The sequence below is a fragment of the Bombus impatiens genome, unplaced genomic scaffold (assembly GCF_000188095.3).
Source record: "Bombus impatiens unplaced genomic scaffold, BIMP_2.2 scf_3474, whole genome shotgun sequence".
Lineage (NCBI taxonomy): Eukaryota > Metazoa > Arthropoda > Insecta > Hymenoptera > Apidae > Bombus > Bombus impatiens.
In genome coordinates this window covers 660632-676654 of record NT_179893.1, presented here as the reverse complement: position 1 = coordinate 676654, position 16023 = coordinate 660632, and the positions used below count along the sequence as shown (strand labels likewise).

The following is a 16023-nucleotide window of genomic DNA, read 5'->3' as shown; positions in this document are numbered from 1 at the left end:
TAGATAATAAAAGCAAGGGAAAATCTCTTTTCTCCGAGACCAGTTCGTAACAATCCTGCCGTTAAGCCCGACGAGAGAAAATATCCGTGGAAGCTGCGCCCGGACGAAAAGGGTTTCGCAAATGTGCTGATCGATCGCGTTTCGTCCTCCTCCCGATCGTAGATTCGAATATGCAAAAGGAGCAATGTGGAAACGGCGGAGGGTCGCAGAATCCTCGATATACGAGTACGAGGAAGGAAGAAGGGGTGCATGGACCGGTGAGGTCGAACAGGGTTGCTGGGCATGCGCCGACGTTCCTGTCCTCTCCAGATACTATGAGCGGTGGTGTCTACGGCGGAGGTATGTGATACGCGGTCCGCAATATTTCCGGAAAAAAACGAAACGTGGTCTAGCTGAGAATTCCGTAAAGCGTTTGGATTTTTCCCGTAGACGAGGTCGGTGCTATAATTTTCGACGTTGGACACCAGAGCCTTCGCGTGGGTTATGGCGGTGAGGATACACCGAAGGCTGAAATTCCGACCACCCTCGGTGTATGGGAGGACACGATCGACTCGCCGGACGGCAGTCAAAACGTCAGGAAGCACTACAACATCGATGTCACGGCCATTCAAGTGCGAAAGAAGGGTACGATCGTTTCACAGCGTAATCCTATCAGAGGAAACACGATTACGTTTCGCTGTCCAGTTCTCGCTATGTGACCATTTTCCTGATCGTAAATTCCATTAAAACGTAGAACGATGTCTAGCACATACTTTTCTGAAATAGAATTCGACGCGGTCTCGTATCGTTAATACGTTTCACCTGTATCATCTTTACGCTACGAAACGTACGACAAACTGTATTTGATTAGCGTTTGACACAAGCAGTTTGTAACTTAGTCGACAAAAGACGAAAAGGAAAAAACTTAAATCGAAGCGCGGAAAATAGACTTTAATTTACAGTATAGAAAATCATGAATTGTAAAGAGATCGTATTGTATGTATTACCTACGATATATCTTTTTCTAGATATGGAGATGGTTAGCTTAATGAAAGACGGCATGATCGAAGATTGGGAGATGTTCGAGCGTCTAACAGAGTACACGTATAAACAACGTCTTCATGCTCTTCCGGAGCATCATCCGATCTTGATGACCGAATGTCCCTGGAACACCAGATTGAAACGGGAGAAATTGCTAGAGCTGATGTTCGAGAAATTCAGCGTTCCGGCGATGTACATCTGCAAAAACGCGGTTTTGGCCGCGTATGCGAATGGCAGATCGACGGCCATGGTCGTAGACAGCGGTGCAACTCACACGAGTGCGGTTCCGGTGCACGACGGTTACGTTATCACCCAGGGAATCGTAAAAAGCCCGCTAGGCGGTGATTTCATCACGATGCAATGCAGACAGTTCTTCGAAGAAAAGGAAATCGAGTTGACGCCTGCTTGTCTGGTAGCGAGCAAAGGCAAGTTGGCTGAAATTTTCAACGAAATCGTCGCGCTTTCACAGCGACGAATCGTCGTCGACGGATAAAGAAAAGCAACAATAATAGCGTAATTCGATCGACGTGGACGGTATTGATGGAATGATTAAATATTGACTTCAATTGACACTCGCTCGCTAGGCAGATATTAACGCGCTATAAAAAGCAATGCTTAGTACATCGTAGAACGACGTCTATTATAAGGCACGAAAGGGAGTTAAATCCTTTGAACGCGCATTTTCAACGATGAACGCGCGCTGTGTGCAGAGCACTTGAGTCGTAATGCGTTGAATGCATTCATTCAGCGTCCGTGCGCCTTTACCGCACGTGCTGTCCAGATTTAGCGAACACTTATCAGCCTTAAAGAATGTTTAGAGTTGAACATTATTCCCATCGACCTCCTTCATCAAAACCTTTTATCCTCTAATATTTCGCACTTCCGAATGTAACTTACGTCCTTCTAGAAGAGCTTTTCGACGCTTGACATTATACGTACCACTCGAAACGCTCTGCCTAAGTCGAATCCTCTTGTTTCATTCGCAATTGCTATTCTATGTCCCGGATTAATCGTATTACCACGTCGCACAACAACGACGATCTAATGTAATAAAATATTATACAGATGTAGTTCGCGAAAGAGATACACCACGTTGGACCAAAAGGGCTGGACCTCAGCCAACGTCTTCCTGGATGAGCTATATGGTCCGAGAGCTGTTGCAAGACTTCCAAATGAATTGTTTGCAAGTGTCCGACAGCCCTTACGACGAGGATGTGGCCAATACTTTGCCAATGAAACACTACGAGTTCCCAACCGGGTACAACGACGATTTCGGCTCCGTCAGACTGATGATTCCGGAAGCCTTGTTCGATCCCAGCAACGTGAAAGGCGTTGGCGCCAGCATTCTTGGAGTTGGTCCACTCGTCACGACCAGCGTGGGCATGTGCGATATGGATATCAGACCTGTAAACTTCCCACTATTTTCATAAATCACGCGATAGCTTCAGGGAGAAATCGATGATTCCATAAGTGTTAAAATGGAGCATTTCTGTTCTTAGAGTTTGTACGGAAGCGTGGTGGTCACCGGTGGTAATTCCTGCCTGCAAGGTTTTAGCGAAAGACTGAATCGAGATTTAGCCAGCAAAACTCCTCCAGTAAGTATCTCTGTCATTGCGTTGAGATCTTTTAATAGAAAATAATTCTAATTTATATATAATTTTAATGGAAGAATTACGTTCCTTTTATCGAAATCAGAATAACGTTGACTCGTCCGGTTATTGCAGAGTATGAGACTGAAAATAATTAGCGCGAACAGCTCGAGCGAGCGTCGTTACGGTGCCTGGATCGGAGGATCTATTCTCAGCTCCCTTGGATCTTTCCAACAAATGTGGCTGTCGCGACAAGAGTACGAAGAATCGGGTAAACTGATTCTCGAGCGATGCGCGTGATCAAAAGCTCAAGCATCAATCAAAATTATTCTTTGTAATTATTTTTGCAAATCGTCCGACAATGTTGTACGTATCTATTTTGTATGTCGTCGAGGGGACAGTTTGTTGCTATTTTTAAGTTTTCTATAATCCTTCAGAGCGTAAGGGCCAACGTAAGACAATACGAGCGACTAATATCAAACGGGTTTGCGACAGACGCGTATAGAGCTTTAGACAAAATTTCAACAGCAAGGAGAACTTAGTGTATTTGCCTAGCCTATTGAAGTAAAACTGATCGGAGTAAAAGGTGCAATCCTTGTGGAACTCGCTGAAGCAAAATCTTCTATCGATGATAGTTAAAACGCTCTTCGCAGTTGAAGCGACGAATTCTTTCGCTTCGATTACACGCGTAAGTTACAGCGTAAGTTAGACGTTAGACAACTGTATGCGGTACGCTTCTAAAAGAAAAAAAATACAGTTCCTAACTGCTCGAACAATCTTTCGTTTGTAATTCACGAGTACAGATTGGTTTACATATCATAATTGAAGAATCGATGATTCCTAGGGATAATGAATATGGAGGAAAGATGGAGCACTGTTTTCGAAAAAGAATATTTATCGTTTATTTCGAACATATTCACAACAAGTTACATATTTGAACAATGTTTCGATTTCATTTGTTTTCCACGCTTCGCTGTCGTAATCGTTCTTTCTTTTATTTATTTTCCTTATACTAAAAAGAAAAAAAAAGAAATAAAATACGATAAAATGAAATTAGGAGAACCGCGAACCGCAGAACATTCATTTTAGAACGCGTCACAAGCAGTTCCAATTTTACAACGATAAATATAATATATATATATATATTACGGCGTAATAAACAATATAATATTTCGTATATAAATATATATATATATATACTATATATATTTATATCTCAAAATAAATGTAGGAAACAGTATTATCGGTATATCACATATACAATATGTATTTAGGAAAAGGCGAATTATTTTGCTAGAAGAATGGAAAGGACCTTTCTCGTAACGGAGACGAAGAATCGTTCGTCGAAATTTCCGGTCCTACCGTATTTACTCTGCGACTTGATATTATAATACTTCTAATTAACACTCTCGCGTGTTTCAACAAATATCCTTTTGACGAGGAATGTTTGAAATTTCGGCCATGATTAAAAATCGATTGGACGACTTTATCTTTGCAAAAAAAAAAAAGAAATAATTTTTATAAACACAACGCACAACCCGTGTTATGATATATTGTGACGTGGTCAAGCGAAATACGAAATTCGTTATCATTTTAGCGAAATAAACCGAGATAATCTTGTCAGCAATATTTTTGAAAAGGTGTTTAACATATGGACACGAGTCGTGCATAAACAATAAAAATATTGTAAATCGAACGCTGTCTCGTTCATCGAATGCGCCTATAACGCGTGGCAAAAATCGATGTGTTACGCTAACTACGAATACTGGTAGTCGTTCTTGTTTCGACCAAATGTTAAACGACGTATAAACCTACTAGCTAAGAACGCATGATGAAACGCGTAGCCCATAATCAGAAAATTTTAGGTCGCGTTTACAAAAGCGTAGCGCTGCGATATTCGACAACAGGGGTCGAATGCTGTTGACGCGTATGATAAATCGAGACGAGATTTCCTCGTCTATATCCAATTTCTGGTTTTCCCGTTGCGCGATTCGCTGCTTTTTGCTCTTCTTCTCTGTTAAGGAAGAAGAAACGCGCTGCGAAACGAAATCAAACTAATCGTAAAACAATTCTGTTCCTAATCCTTTAAATATTTGTACCAAATAAATCTGCGAACGATCGAACTTACAATCTAGCGAGTTAAATTTCTTGTTTTTTCTTTTTTTTCATTTAGGAACATCGGTTTCTGTCGAATCGTAGTCCAATTTTTAAGCATCGTCCATGATTCCAGTTCGATGGAAGTTCAATCGACGAGCAGCATCGAATAAATTCTATGTTTTCGAAGTTAATACGAACGAGGTATCAAGCTTGATCATGGCGATACTAATCGCGTTTTGCTACAATAATTAACGGTAGCATAATAATGGCTAGAAACCGGAATGATGTACGAACCACGTTACCTCAGTTATCAACATTATCGAAGCCATGATGGCGTGTCGAAGAAGATTCGGTAATAAATAACGTATGTATCACGGCGTCACGATCCTGCTTATATTCGCATGACCGTTGTTAAATACTATCTTATGTTTGTCTCCTAGCTTCCCACTCGAGACGGTTGTGGCAGTCTACAAATAGCATTGTGAACCGGCATAGACAACCATCCTGCCAACGCGATTCCAATGGAATCGGCCATCGTAGCAATTCCCAAGGAAATTTTACGATCCGCTCTTGGAATCTGTGAAATGACAGAAAAAATGACGACATTGCATTCTTTGATGGTATTCGGTGAAATACAATCAGAGACTATTTTTAACGCGAACAAAGATAACAGGTTCGTATAAATTGACCATTGACAATGGTGAGCTGTCAAAGTAAAGTTACGTTACCTCGGTAGACATTCGATAAAACGTATTCACGTATGCTCCACCACCAAGAAGGCCCTCCCACAAAACGAACGCGAACACAATCCAAATACTGGGCAAATAGTAGAACAGCGTCTCGAACAGTAGAATTACGACGTTGATAAACTGAAACAAATACGGGGTTATCGTAAATCGTGTGTATTCGACCACGACCTGCGATAAAATCAACAGCTTGTACGTTGCCGTTCGAACGTGCGTAACACGAGTAAACGAAGTTTAATCGGTTCTGTTACCTGTAACAGAGCCATGATCCAGATTTTGTTAATCGTGATGAGATTGACGGACGATCTTGAGATAAACACTCCTATCTGATAATCCACCTGGAGCCAGCGATATTGTTCGGCGTGCGTCAGCCAAATGTCATCGAATTCGATCAGCTCGTACTGAAAAATTAGCGTTACACGTGTTCGTTAAAACACCTGATCTATGTTGTTCTTCTATACATACGACCGGCGGTAATTGTATCTATATTTAGGAGGTAGAAGCTAGCAACAAGACTCGGTAATCTTATAACGTAAATTATGCGTAACGAAAGACAAAAAGAAATATAATGTATGTATATAACAAGAGCGAGAGAAGGAAAGATAAAGGAGGAGGCAAACAGGATTCTACAAATGCTCATGTAACGAAAAAGCATTACCAATCCTTGGTTAATGAAATATTCGAAGAGGTACACGAGCCCAAGCGGGATCATATACTTCATCAATCCCGGTACCAGATTGATCTTTTCTTTAAAGCTCTTCCTAGGGATCTCAATGATGTGTTCTTGACTGTCGATACCGTTCTTAGTGATCGGGATACTGGACTGCGGCGGGTGAACCAGAACCAACCAGAAAGTGATTCCTTGTATAATCGGTACGATTAACATAACTAACAATGTGTCTTCGTTACTCAACCACATGGTGAGGGAGGCATAAGATAGCGCGCCAATTATTCCGGCGCCTCCAGTACCGGAAGACCATGTCGCTATTACTTGTCTGCGAAATAACGAATCGCTGTCAATTATCGGTCAATGACAAAGGTTAAATTCGGAATGATTCGACATACAGCTATAAAAAAGAAGTAATATCTAACGGTGATAATATTCACAATTACGGAAAAAGCAAAAAATATATGAAATAGAAGAAAGACGGAGATATTGAGATATCGGCGTGATATTGGGAAGACGATGGTTCGCAGTAAAATTTTCGCGGACGATCACATTAACCGACACGTTCGAAACGCACGTTTTATGGACACGTGTTATCTCGTGTTAGTCGCGATCGCATTCCTTTCGGTGAACTTTAACGACACCAAGGTTAATCGTTAGTGAAGAAAGAATGACAAAGAAACAGAAATATATTATACGTAGATAAGTAGAGAAATGGACAGAAACAATAGCATTGTAATTAACAGTTGTTGCACATAAGTACAGACGTACCTCGTGTTCGCAACGAATTTTTTTTCAGAATTCCGTACTGTACTTCTATATTATGCTTTCCGGTGCTTTTTTTAAATCTTATTTTCGTATCGGTACTAGAACAGCAATTTATATTATTGTTCTATACTTTTAAACGTAGAAGGCCAACCTGTCGACTGCCGTTATCTTATCTCTACTTTTCTTTGCACAACTGTCTAAATGTCAATACCGCGGTTTTATTCGCCAATACCTCGAAATTTGCATCAACAGGCTTTGCATCGTATTTCTTTTTCTCTTTATCGTTTTACTTTTTTATCCGTACCTTTTGTCTCTATACTTTATTTTCTTCTACATCTTTCTACACAGATAATAAATTATTATCGCTTTCGTTGCATAAAAGAACGCTATGTATAATGGATAAAAGAAAAAAAAATACGATGCGTTCGATTTACAAAAAAAGGATTGTAGCTATTTACCGATAATCTCTAGTAGTTATGTATATTATTACGTTCGTACGGAAAAATAAAGGAGACACTATGATTAAGGCTCGCCTGTACGTGATAGCCTTCGATGGAACAGGCGGGTGGAAAATTACTTCAGAAAAAAGAATAATGAAAAAGAAGAATAAAAAAAAAATAATACCGACAATAAAGAACAGTAAAGTACGAAAGAATAGAAACGATGGCACTTACTTGGGGTATTGGTGACTGTAACTCAGCAGAGTAACTTCTCCCAAACCGGAAGAGAGTGACGTTACAACGACGCCCAGAATGGCGAGCCATTCAGTAGTGCTCAACGACACCATAAGGAATCCTGCAGCGGAAAATAACACACAGGTAGCCAGTCGAGCACTGTAATTAACGATTCGATTAATCGATTAGCGTTTCATTTGCGGGGAGAGGAGCGACGTGCCCGCGGAGGGACACGACTCCGGGGATGATCCGTCCCACGAGAAACCGCGTGTATTTAGCGAGAAGCATATGACGTTGATCGCTTCTTACTACGCTGCCTTATCTAAAGGAAATTCGTTTCCACATGCTCGATAATACGATTCACGTTCCACGAGTCGAGCTGAACAAAATCAACGGTCACCGTGTCATCGTCCTGTTTTTACTTTTATTTTCTCGAATAATTTATGCATATACATATACGTACGTATATAGCATAACAATATCATCGAAACGATCCAAAGAAAATCATCGATAAGATAATCGAGTTAGACATCGCGGGGTCAGTCGTTGGTCTACGTCAAACATATCGCAGAATCGCGAAAGCTGACTAATGTTTTGATTTCGCCTGTGTGTCATCCGAGTAACTGCTGCTGTTGTTATCGCGTGAAATATTCTAAAAGTTAAAGGCTCGCTTCCTGACATTTCGTTATCGTATCGCGGCTTTTGTTTCCTATCGTCGTAATGCTCTTGCTGGCTCTTAGCATTCTACGCAAAAGTGTAGCGTGGTGTTACGTTTACGCGTAAGTTACGATTAAATGGAACGATAGCTACATAATTAGAAGGAAAAGTAGAAATAGACGGATACTCACTGTACGTAAAAAGGCAGGAACGGCGTGATCGTCTTCACCGCTAGCGATGGTAATATATCCGCTAGCAATATAGCGCCAGTGGACAATGTGTTGCAAGATCGAATCCCGGTGGTGTTGGTGGTCGTCACGGTGCCATTCGTGAACTCCGTGACAGGTTCCTTCGTATAGACGAAACGAAACCAAAAGGAAGGAGAAAAAAGAAATAAACTAGATTAGTATATCATTCGCGAACAGATACGAGAGATGTTACATTTTACGTAAACCAAAAGAATCAGCTTTGTCTATTATTTTCTCATAATTCGGTTCGTTGGTTGTACATCGCCGCGGAAGTTATCGGATACCGGTATCTTTATTTCACGAACATTACCACCTTGAACGAGTGGAATATTAATCTCCGCGATTGTTACGTAAGTTAATTCGCGTTCGAAGCATGCTGGAATCGTAGTCGGAAGGAAGAACCACGAGCTTAGAGGGGAAGGCGTAAGCAACTCCATAACACGATGCGAAACGCACGCATAGATTTGTCGATGACATAATGAAATTCCTCGCGTACAAGAATCTGTTCGGTCTCGAACACGTAATTCAGATTAATTGCTTGCTGCTCCAACGACTTGTCTCCCTCTCTCCTCCTCTGCCGTCACCTCCTGTTTCTATTATTCCTTATTAATAACCGTCTTCGTTTCGTTCGCATCGAGATCGTGGATCACGAGGAACGTTGTCTAAACGAGGCTATTAATCCTCGTGACGAACAGTCTCGCTGTGGCGAGATACCATAGTGCGAAACGCGGAGTAATCATTAAATCGTAAAACTTTCATAGTCCGCTTAGTAATATTTCAGTCGAACGACACTCCGCCGTTGTTACTGATTACACGGATTACCTATGCAGACCGTGTGCATCGTTTACAGAAGCTTTTGAAATCGTCTCCAAATATCAAGATATTTTTCCTTGATCGTGAAACGTCATTTACGATTCCGGCTAATCAAAACTGCTACGTTACCGCGTTCAATAACTTCGAGGCAATAACGAAAAAGAAAACAGTAAGCTAAAAAAGCGTAAAAAGGATTCGCGCTTAAACAAACGTAGAAAAACGCGTTCTCATTAACATCGATGGATTAGTTGGCGCCTACGAAAAGCCGATATTTTATTTGGCAAATCGTCGACGTAGAAAGAAATCAACGTCACAATGTGGTCGTAAATCGTTTGGAGACGAAATATCGACCGTATTAAAAACAGCATATAGTATCGTGGATGTACAGTCAAGACACCGACCAATGATGTTGCAACGCTTTAAACCCGACTCAATGACTACATATTAGAAAGGGAGGGGCCGCGAAACTTTCATCCAATAACAATAACATTTTGTATCCGGCAGTTTGCCGTCGATCGGTGCCACATACCGAGTGCAAGTCCGTTTTTCTTCTTTTCTTTTCGCGAAATTTTCCATTAGCCCGCCTACTCTTCTGGCAATCGGAGCATCATCGAGTGACAACAGGAATCCAATCGATACAAAGACCTGTGTAATCGCTGTGCTGTAATACGGCCGAATGACGCCGGTGATTCATCGAGTCTTATGCAGGCCAGGCGTCACACGAGTAGTGTACACTACTACTCTGCACGCTCGATCGTTCGCTCGTTTCGCTCGAACGAGTTTGCCGATTTCAAGTGAACGCGTTGCTTTATCACGTCGCTATCTATATGTCGCAATTGTTTTTTATACTTTATCTGTTCTAGTTTATCGTTATAGGTAAATATGAAAATCTTGGGAAGCTTCCAGACCATCCTCCAAAACGCGTTACTGGTTACACGTTGTTTCGCAATCGACCGAATGCCAATCGAGCGATTCGGGACGGTCGATGAACACGCGAACCGACCGATGGATTTACGCGTATTTAACCGATCGACTCTTAAGGCGAAGGGATTCGAGTTTTAAGGGACAGACACGGACAATCAGAAATTAGTACGCGAAGAAGTCACGTTGAAGATGATTCATGATTCGTTCCATTGCCGGAAACAAAGGTCTCCGAGTTTCATTGTATTTTCTTATTTTCTTCCTCTTTTTTATTCTCTCGAATCGAAGGAAATGCAAAAAATACAAGGAGAAAGAAGAACGGAAAGAAAAATTGGAAGAAAGCGGAACGTAACGAATCTTCTCTTTTTTCCCACCCCTGGCAACCCTTCTCTGACTTCGATCAAATATATGTTCGCTAATGGATCAATGAAAAAAAAATTACCACTCACCATCGTCGTGCCGAATTTGCTCTCAAGTATATCGTGCGCGGCGCTAAGCATCACCACGTATCCGTAATTGTTGCAGAGTCCGAGTATCCAGAAGGCGGCGAAATTTCGCCATCGCGATCGTACAGCTATCGATTCTTCGTCGAACACGTCGTTCGCCCGCCGCTCCGAGACCGTTAACGGTTTGCCCTTTGCCATCTTCAACTGCAATGGTATATACTCGTGCCTTTCTTTCCTCTCTATCTTTCTATCTTTTATATTCCACTTCTTTGCAACCAATTTACTTCTCCGTCTTTGTTCGACCCGCGCTCGTCCCTTTTTTTCCAGCGGTCGACTTTTCTTTCCTTTCGTTCAACTTCGATCGTAGTTAATCCTGTTCCTTATCCCCAGGCTTTTCCTCCGTTTCCTTTCGTCCCCTGTGGATCCTGTTCTAGCTTCCTCTTCGCCTTGAAAGTTTGCACTGTAGTTTCTATCGGAACGGGGGGGCTAAGTGGAGCACGTGGGCCTTTTAAATCTGTCCCAGGTTACGGCAGCAACGATTCCGTTTCTGTCTTCCTCGTTCTCAGAGACGGCGCACACCCATCGGCTTCTTTCTTTCCTGTAAGACCTTCTCCGTCGTATGCCTTGCCCGCTCGTGTTTCTCCTTTTCGAGCGAGTTTAGAGCACAGTCAGCGCGCGGTAAACCAAGCTTCGAGAAACTTCTCTCTCCTTTAGTCGCTGTATTTTCTTTCCGCCACTACTCACCGGGAGTATCGTATCGTACGAACTTCTGCCGTTTCGAATCTAACTCGATTCCCAATGAAAACAAACGTACTGGTAAATCTATTATTTCGTTCGATCGAAATTCCGCGACTCTCCGTTGTATACTTGTTACTTGTATATTTTATCGAGAGAAAGGAGAGGGCCGATGATTTCTCTCTGTGCTTTTTATCGACGGTTACGTAGAAACTTTTTTTAAGCTTCTTTTTGCTCGAAGCAACGTTTGGCTTGTATATTCTTCTCCGTCGAAGTTCAAAATCAAGGTCCCAGGATCTACGGATCGATCGCTCAAGGTTCCACGCCAGCGAATGTAAAATCCTTCGATTTGCGCGTGCCTCGAGGAAATTGGTCGAGAATATCGGCAAGCTATTTACGGTCCCCTGGCCGTTTCCTGATTTATTTTCGACGATTTGGCTCACCGTGCAGTTGAACGAGTTGTTCGTAAGCTACAAAACGACGGGCATGTAAAACCGTGACCTACGCGAACACGCTAGGTAGAGCTTCCTGCTGGAGGAACGATGCACAAAACCGATCAGGTTCGTTTTTACTGAGAAACCCCTACCTTCTATGTTGCGGTAGAGTCAGCATTCAACACCAGCGACAGCGGTAACCAAGCTTCGAGAAACTTCTTTCTCGCTTTCTTCTCAGCAACCGACGCGTTCGATCCAAGCTGATCCTCGCTTTCTCGTACGAGTTTCCGGACGAAAATGAGTCGAATGTTCGACGTTCCCTTACTGGCTGTACGATGTATGCCAGCCTTATCGAAACCTAAGCTGTTTATCGTTAATCACTTCGTTTCGTAAAACGTGCCGTGTAATCTTTGAAACACGTTCAAAACAGTTTCTTCTGCTCCAGCGCTCCTTATCTTTCTCTTTCCTTTCTTGTCGCTGATCCAAAGACCGATTAAATTTCCGATGGCTCTCTGGTCGGCGTAGGTCTTCACGATGTGTCGTTCCTGTGGACAAGATCGATATTTTCTTATGAAATCGGACGCCCCCACGGTGGCTGACTTCAACGGGGGAACTGTTAAAACAGGAAAGTCGACGCGCGTCGATTAAAATTGCAGATTGGCTACCTGCCAATGAGGATTCTACACGTTATGCGTTACATACGCGATCGATGTTTGTGTTTTATTTTAATTGTCAAAAGAAAAAGAAAAGAAAAAAGCTGTAGAAAGCAATAAAGAAAAATACGAGGTCAGGCTGTTGGCCACGAGAAACAAATTGATAGCCGCACGTGCGTCGGCAGCTGGCTTTGCGGACTCGAATTATTGCACCGCGAGTCTGGTCTCAACGAGTACTGATTTTCATGTCGATCCGCAAATCGCGTATACTCGACCGTTCGCCAAAGTACAAATAACTAAACTTCGTTCGAAACGAACCACTTAAGTTCTCTTCTTTCCGCCTCGTTTTATTTGTATCATTTTGCTTTGGAAAATCACGAACGATTTAGACGTAATCAGTCGCAATTATTCCCACAAAAAATGCAGGAAAAAGAATTGCGTTCTAACTTTGATTTTCATAAATGGAACGGAAGAGAGAGAGAGAGAGAGAGAGAGAGAAGAGAGGAGGTGGCTGTGTGAGTGGTTTTATTCCGCGGTAAATAGGCACACCGCAAAACGTGTCTTAATTACATTAAAACGACGTCCTTGCCAGCGTTTTCTAGTTCTAGGAACAGACTAAACTGGAGACGTGTCTCTCGTTTCCCGCGTTCCAGCTCGAAGGATTATTTCGGTCGAAGCATCGACCTCGAGACGATGCTTCTCGTTCCTCACGAAAAGGAACGCAATGGATCGCACGTGCCGTACCATCGATCGACCCCAATCTTATTGCTGTTTCTACCGACAATCGAACCAATTTACAAAACCAATTTCGGAACGATGCAAACAACAAACTTGTGTGTATTACCGCGTCTTTTATCTTGGACAATAGAAGTGCTCCTCCTTCGCGTTGTTTCTTCTTCTATGATACAAGAACGACGAGATGGTTGCTTAATCGCGATCGAGCGTGATCTTACGTTCTAATTTTATTGTCGTTTCGATAAACGAAGGTTTCCGCCGTTGTAGGAAGAAGTTTGGGTTAAGAGAAATGATATAAATTAGCTGCGATTCTTTCGTATTTCCTTCGCGCTTAAGAAATCCGTTAAGGACGGAAAAGGATCGGGTCGAAAATAAATCGAGCGACGTGACGGTATTTCATCGCGATTGTGAATGTGTCCGATGTCGATGAATTATACAATGTCATTACAATTACGTTACGACAGCAACGAAGCTCGGTTCCACGATCTTATATCAGTCCATTAAGGGGTAATATTACGCTAAAGCGATGTTTTGTTTGAAATTTCTCTCAATGAATTTACACCATCGAATTCTATTTTTAGATAGCATCGTATCTGTGAAATAAAATTCTCGTTAGACTCGTTAAAAGACTCGTTAAATATTCTTGTCAATGCTATTCTCGTTATCTAGATTTTACGTTTAAAAAAGATTGATCGTTTAGAAATCATTGCTCGGTTGATCTTTAACCTATTACTTAATGGATTAAGAATATCATTTTTCATCAGCAGACCTTAATGTACATAAGTACGTTCGACTCTGCTCGCGTAGCTTATCTCGCGGCCCTGTTTCATACAGCTAGCGGCAAGAAGATCGTTTTCCTCGACAGCGTTTCTAGGTTCTCTCTCGAGTCTTCGGCAGCTCGAAATAATAGCCCCTGACAGACACACACGACTATTGTCGGAAAGTTGGCCGGCCACGCGATCTGTTTCCACGATAGCCGAGTTCGAGTCGTTTCGCGGTCATGCTACTTTTTTCACGCAATCAACGTCGTCAACGGGTCTTTTTCTATTACTCCTTCGCTCTTCTCTGTCCTTCTTCCTTTTTCGTCGGTGAATGAGCCTCCGTGAAAGGCAGCGCTACAGCTGGCCAACTCGATGCATGACTCATTAATCGTTTCGCCGAGACGAAATTTTGGAACCGAACGAAGAACTAAACTTTTCACGTATATTACGGTGAAATTGTTACAGAATCTTGCAGAAACGAGAGACGTCGAAGAGAAATGAAGCAACAGCTGGTTCTAGTTATTTCTGCGACTCGAAACTGTAAAGATCAACGGTCGATGCAATGAACTGTGTACGTGTACGATGGAACTCCATTTGTATCTGAACTCATCTGGACGACAAATAATTCGCATAACTGGTAATATAGTACAAATATATAAGTATAGTACAAATTCGCCAATTTTGCTTACTATCTAGTACTTTTTAGTTAATCGCACGTTAACTAAAATTTTCTTTCGATAAACGGGCTTGTAGCGTATATCGAAATTTTGAAAAATTGCAAATTTTGCGTAACAGTCGATGAGTCACGTTAATCGTTCAAATGCGTTCCAACTTTTCGCAAAGTAAACGATAAAGGGACCACGAGACCAACACCCGTTCAATTCACGATGTACGTTTCAACGACGCGTTCCCTGAACGCATGTCACCGGTGTAAACATTGAACGATCGCGTACGAGAAGAGAAACGAAGCCACGATAACGAGAGGTTGGAGCGCGATGCGAACCGCTGTCAGGCTACGATTTCTTGGACAGCTGAGATAACGCTCAGGGTGTGCGAACATCGAGCGTGAAACATAAATGAGCGTAAAAAGAACGATATATCGAGAGACGCTTGGAAAAATCAGTTGCCGATACGAACAATTCGTTTTCTCTGAAAGAAACGGAAAAAGAAGAAAATGGTAACACTCACCTAATCACCGTTAGTACTCGATTGAATGCGGTAACCTTTGAAATATATTACAGGAATTGCGGCTGGAATAAATCTAAAAGTCCTCGTAAAAATAATAAATATCGTTATCACAAATCACAAATCACAGAGTAGTAAAGATTCTGACGAAGTATATCACAGAGTATGTGTTGTTTGGGGCAAAGATTCGGTGTAATACAAACGAGACCTTCGGTTCGTGTTTCTTCTTCTTTTTCTTTTTCTTCGCCTTCGTCCTCTTCTTCTTCTTCTCCTTCTTCCGAAACTAAACGATCGTCACGCACAACACCGAAACAGACTGCCCTTAAACTGTGCTAAAGGAAAAATCGATAAGTTCGGCGCGAAAGCGTCCGCGGCTATCGTATCGTAGCTTCTAGAAGAAGTTCGATGTACCGACGAAGCGCACTGATTCTGTAAAAAAGGATTCGAGCACGTTTCCCAAACACCGACGCTCATACAACGCACAGCGTATCTCTGCGCCTTTCTCTTTCCTTCTTTCTCCACTTTGCTTCTTTTTTTCTTCGTTTGACGTTCGCGACGACTCGCGCCGTCCTTTTTCCTTTCCCCCAGTCGCGCTCTCTATTTCTCTTTTTATATTTATTTTCTTTTCTCTTTGCTCTGTTTCCTCTTAACGAACGTTGCTTAATGTTCGTTCGATTGATGCTACCGCGATCGAACAGAAAAGCGTTGTCGCAATAGAAGACAGTCTCCGACTTACTTGACTCGCAGCTGCAATCGTAGCACGTGGTTGCCGCGGCGAGTTTCAGGTTCGAAATAAATAAGCTCCAGGCGAAATCACCGAGTTATACGGCGGCGACGCAGGCCCGACCGCTCTTCGAGCTCGGTTCGGCTCGGC

The 16023-nt window shown here is 42.3% G+C and overlaps 2 protein-coding genes across 3 annotated transcripts; one reads left to right on the top strand and one right to left on the bottom strand.

Moving 5' to 3' along the window:
- Positions 1 to 170: 170 nt before the first annotated feature.
- Positions 171 to 4736, top strand: LOC100747788 (actin-like protein 6B). The gene is made up of 6 exons (XM_003494696.4): positions 171 to 339; positions 430 to 624; positions 1008 to 1445; positions 2086 to 2426; positions 2520 to 2615; positions 2745 to 4736. The coding sequence occupies exons 1-6, from the start codon at positions 171 to 173 to the stop codon at positions 2907 to 2909; spliced, it is 1404 nt and encodes a 467-aa protein (XP_003494744.2). The 3' UTR covers positions 2910 to 4736.
- Positions 3487 to 16017, bottom strand: LOC100748029 (battenin). Of its 2 annotated transcripts, none has more exons than XM_024372140.2 (9): positions 15153 to 16017; positions 11968 to 12360; positions 10650 to 11882; positions 8410 to 8567; positions 7562 to 7720; positions 6111 to 6447; positions 5704 to 5853; positions 5435 to 5575; positions 3487 to 5283 (listed from the first exon to the last, which is right to left on the bottom strand). In XM_024372140.2, exons 3-9 carry the CDS (start codon positions 10842 to 10844, stop codon positions 5143 to 5145), a joined length of 1281 nt encoding a protein of 426 aa, XP_024227908.1. In that variant the 5' UTR covers positions 10845 to 11882; positions 11968 to 12360; positions 15153 to 16017; the 3' UTR covers positions 3487 to 5142. The 2 variants fall into 2 exon arrangements, with proteins under 2 accessions (XP_024227908.1, XP_012248953.1); XM_012393530.3 differs by having other exon boundaries at positions 10650 to 11851.
- Between the last annotated feature and the right edge of the window lie 6 nt (positions 16018 to 16023).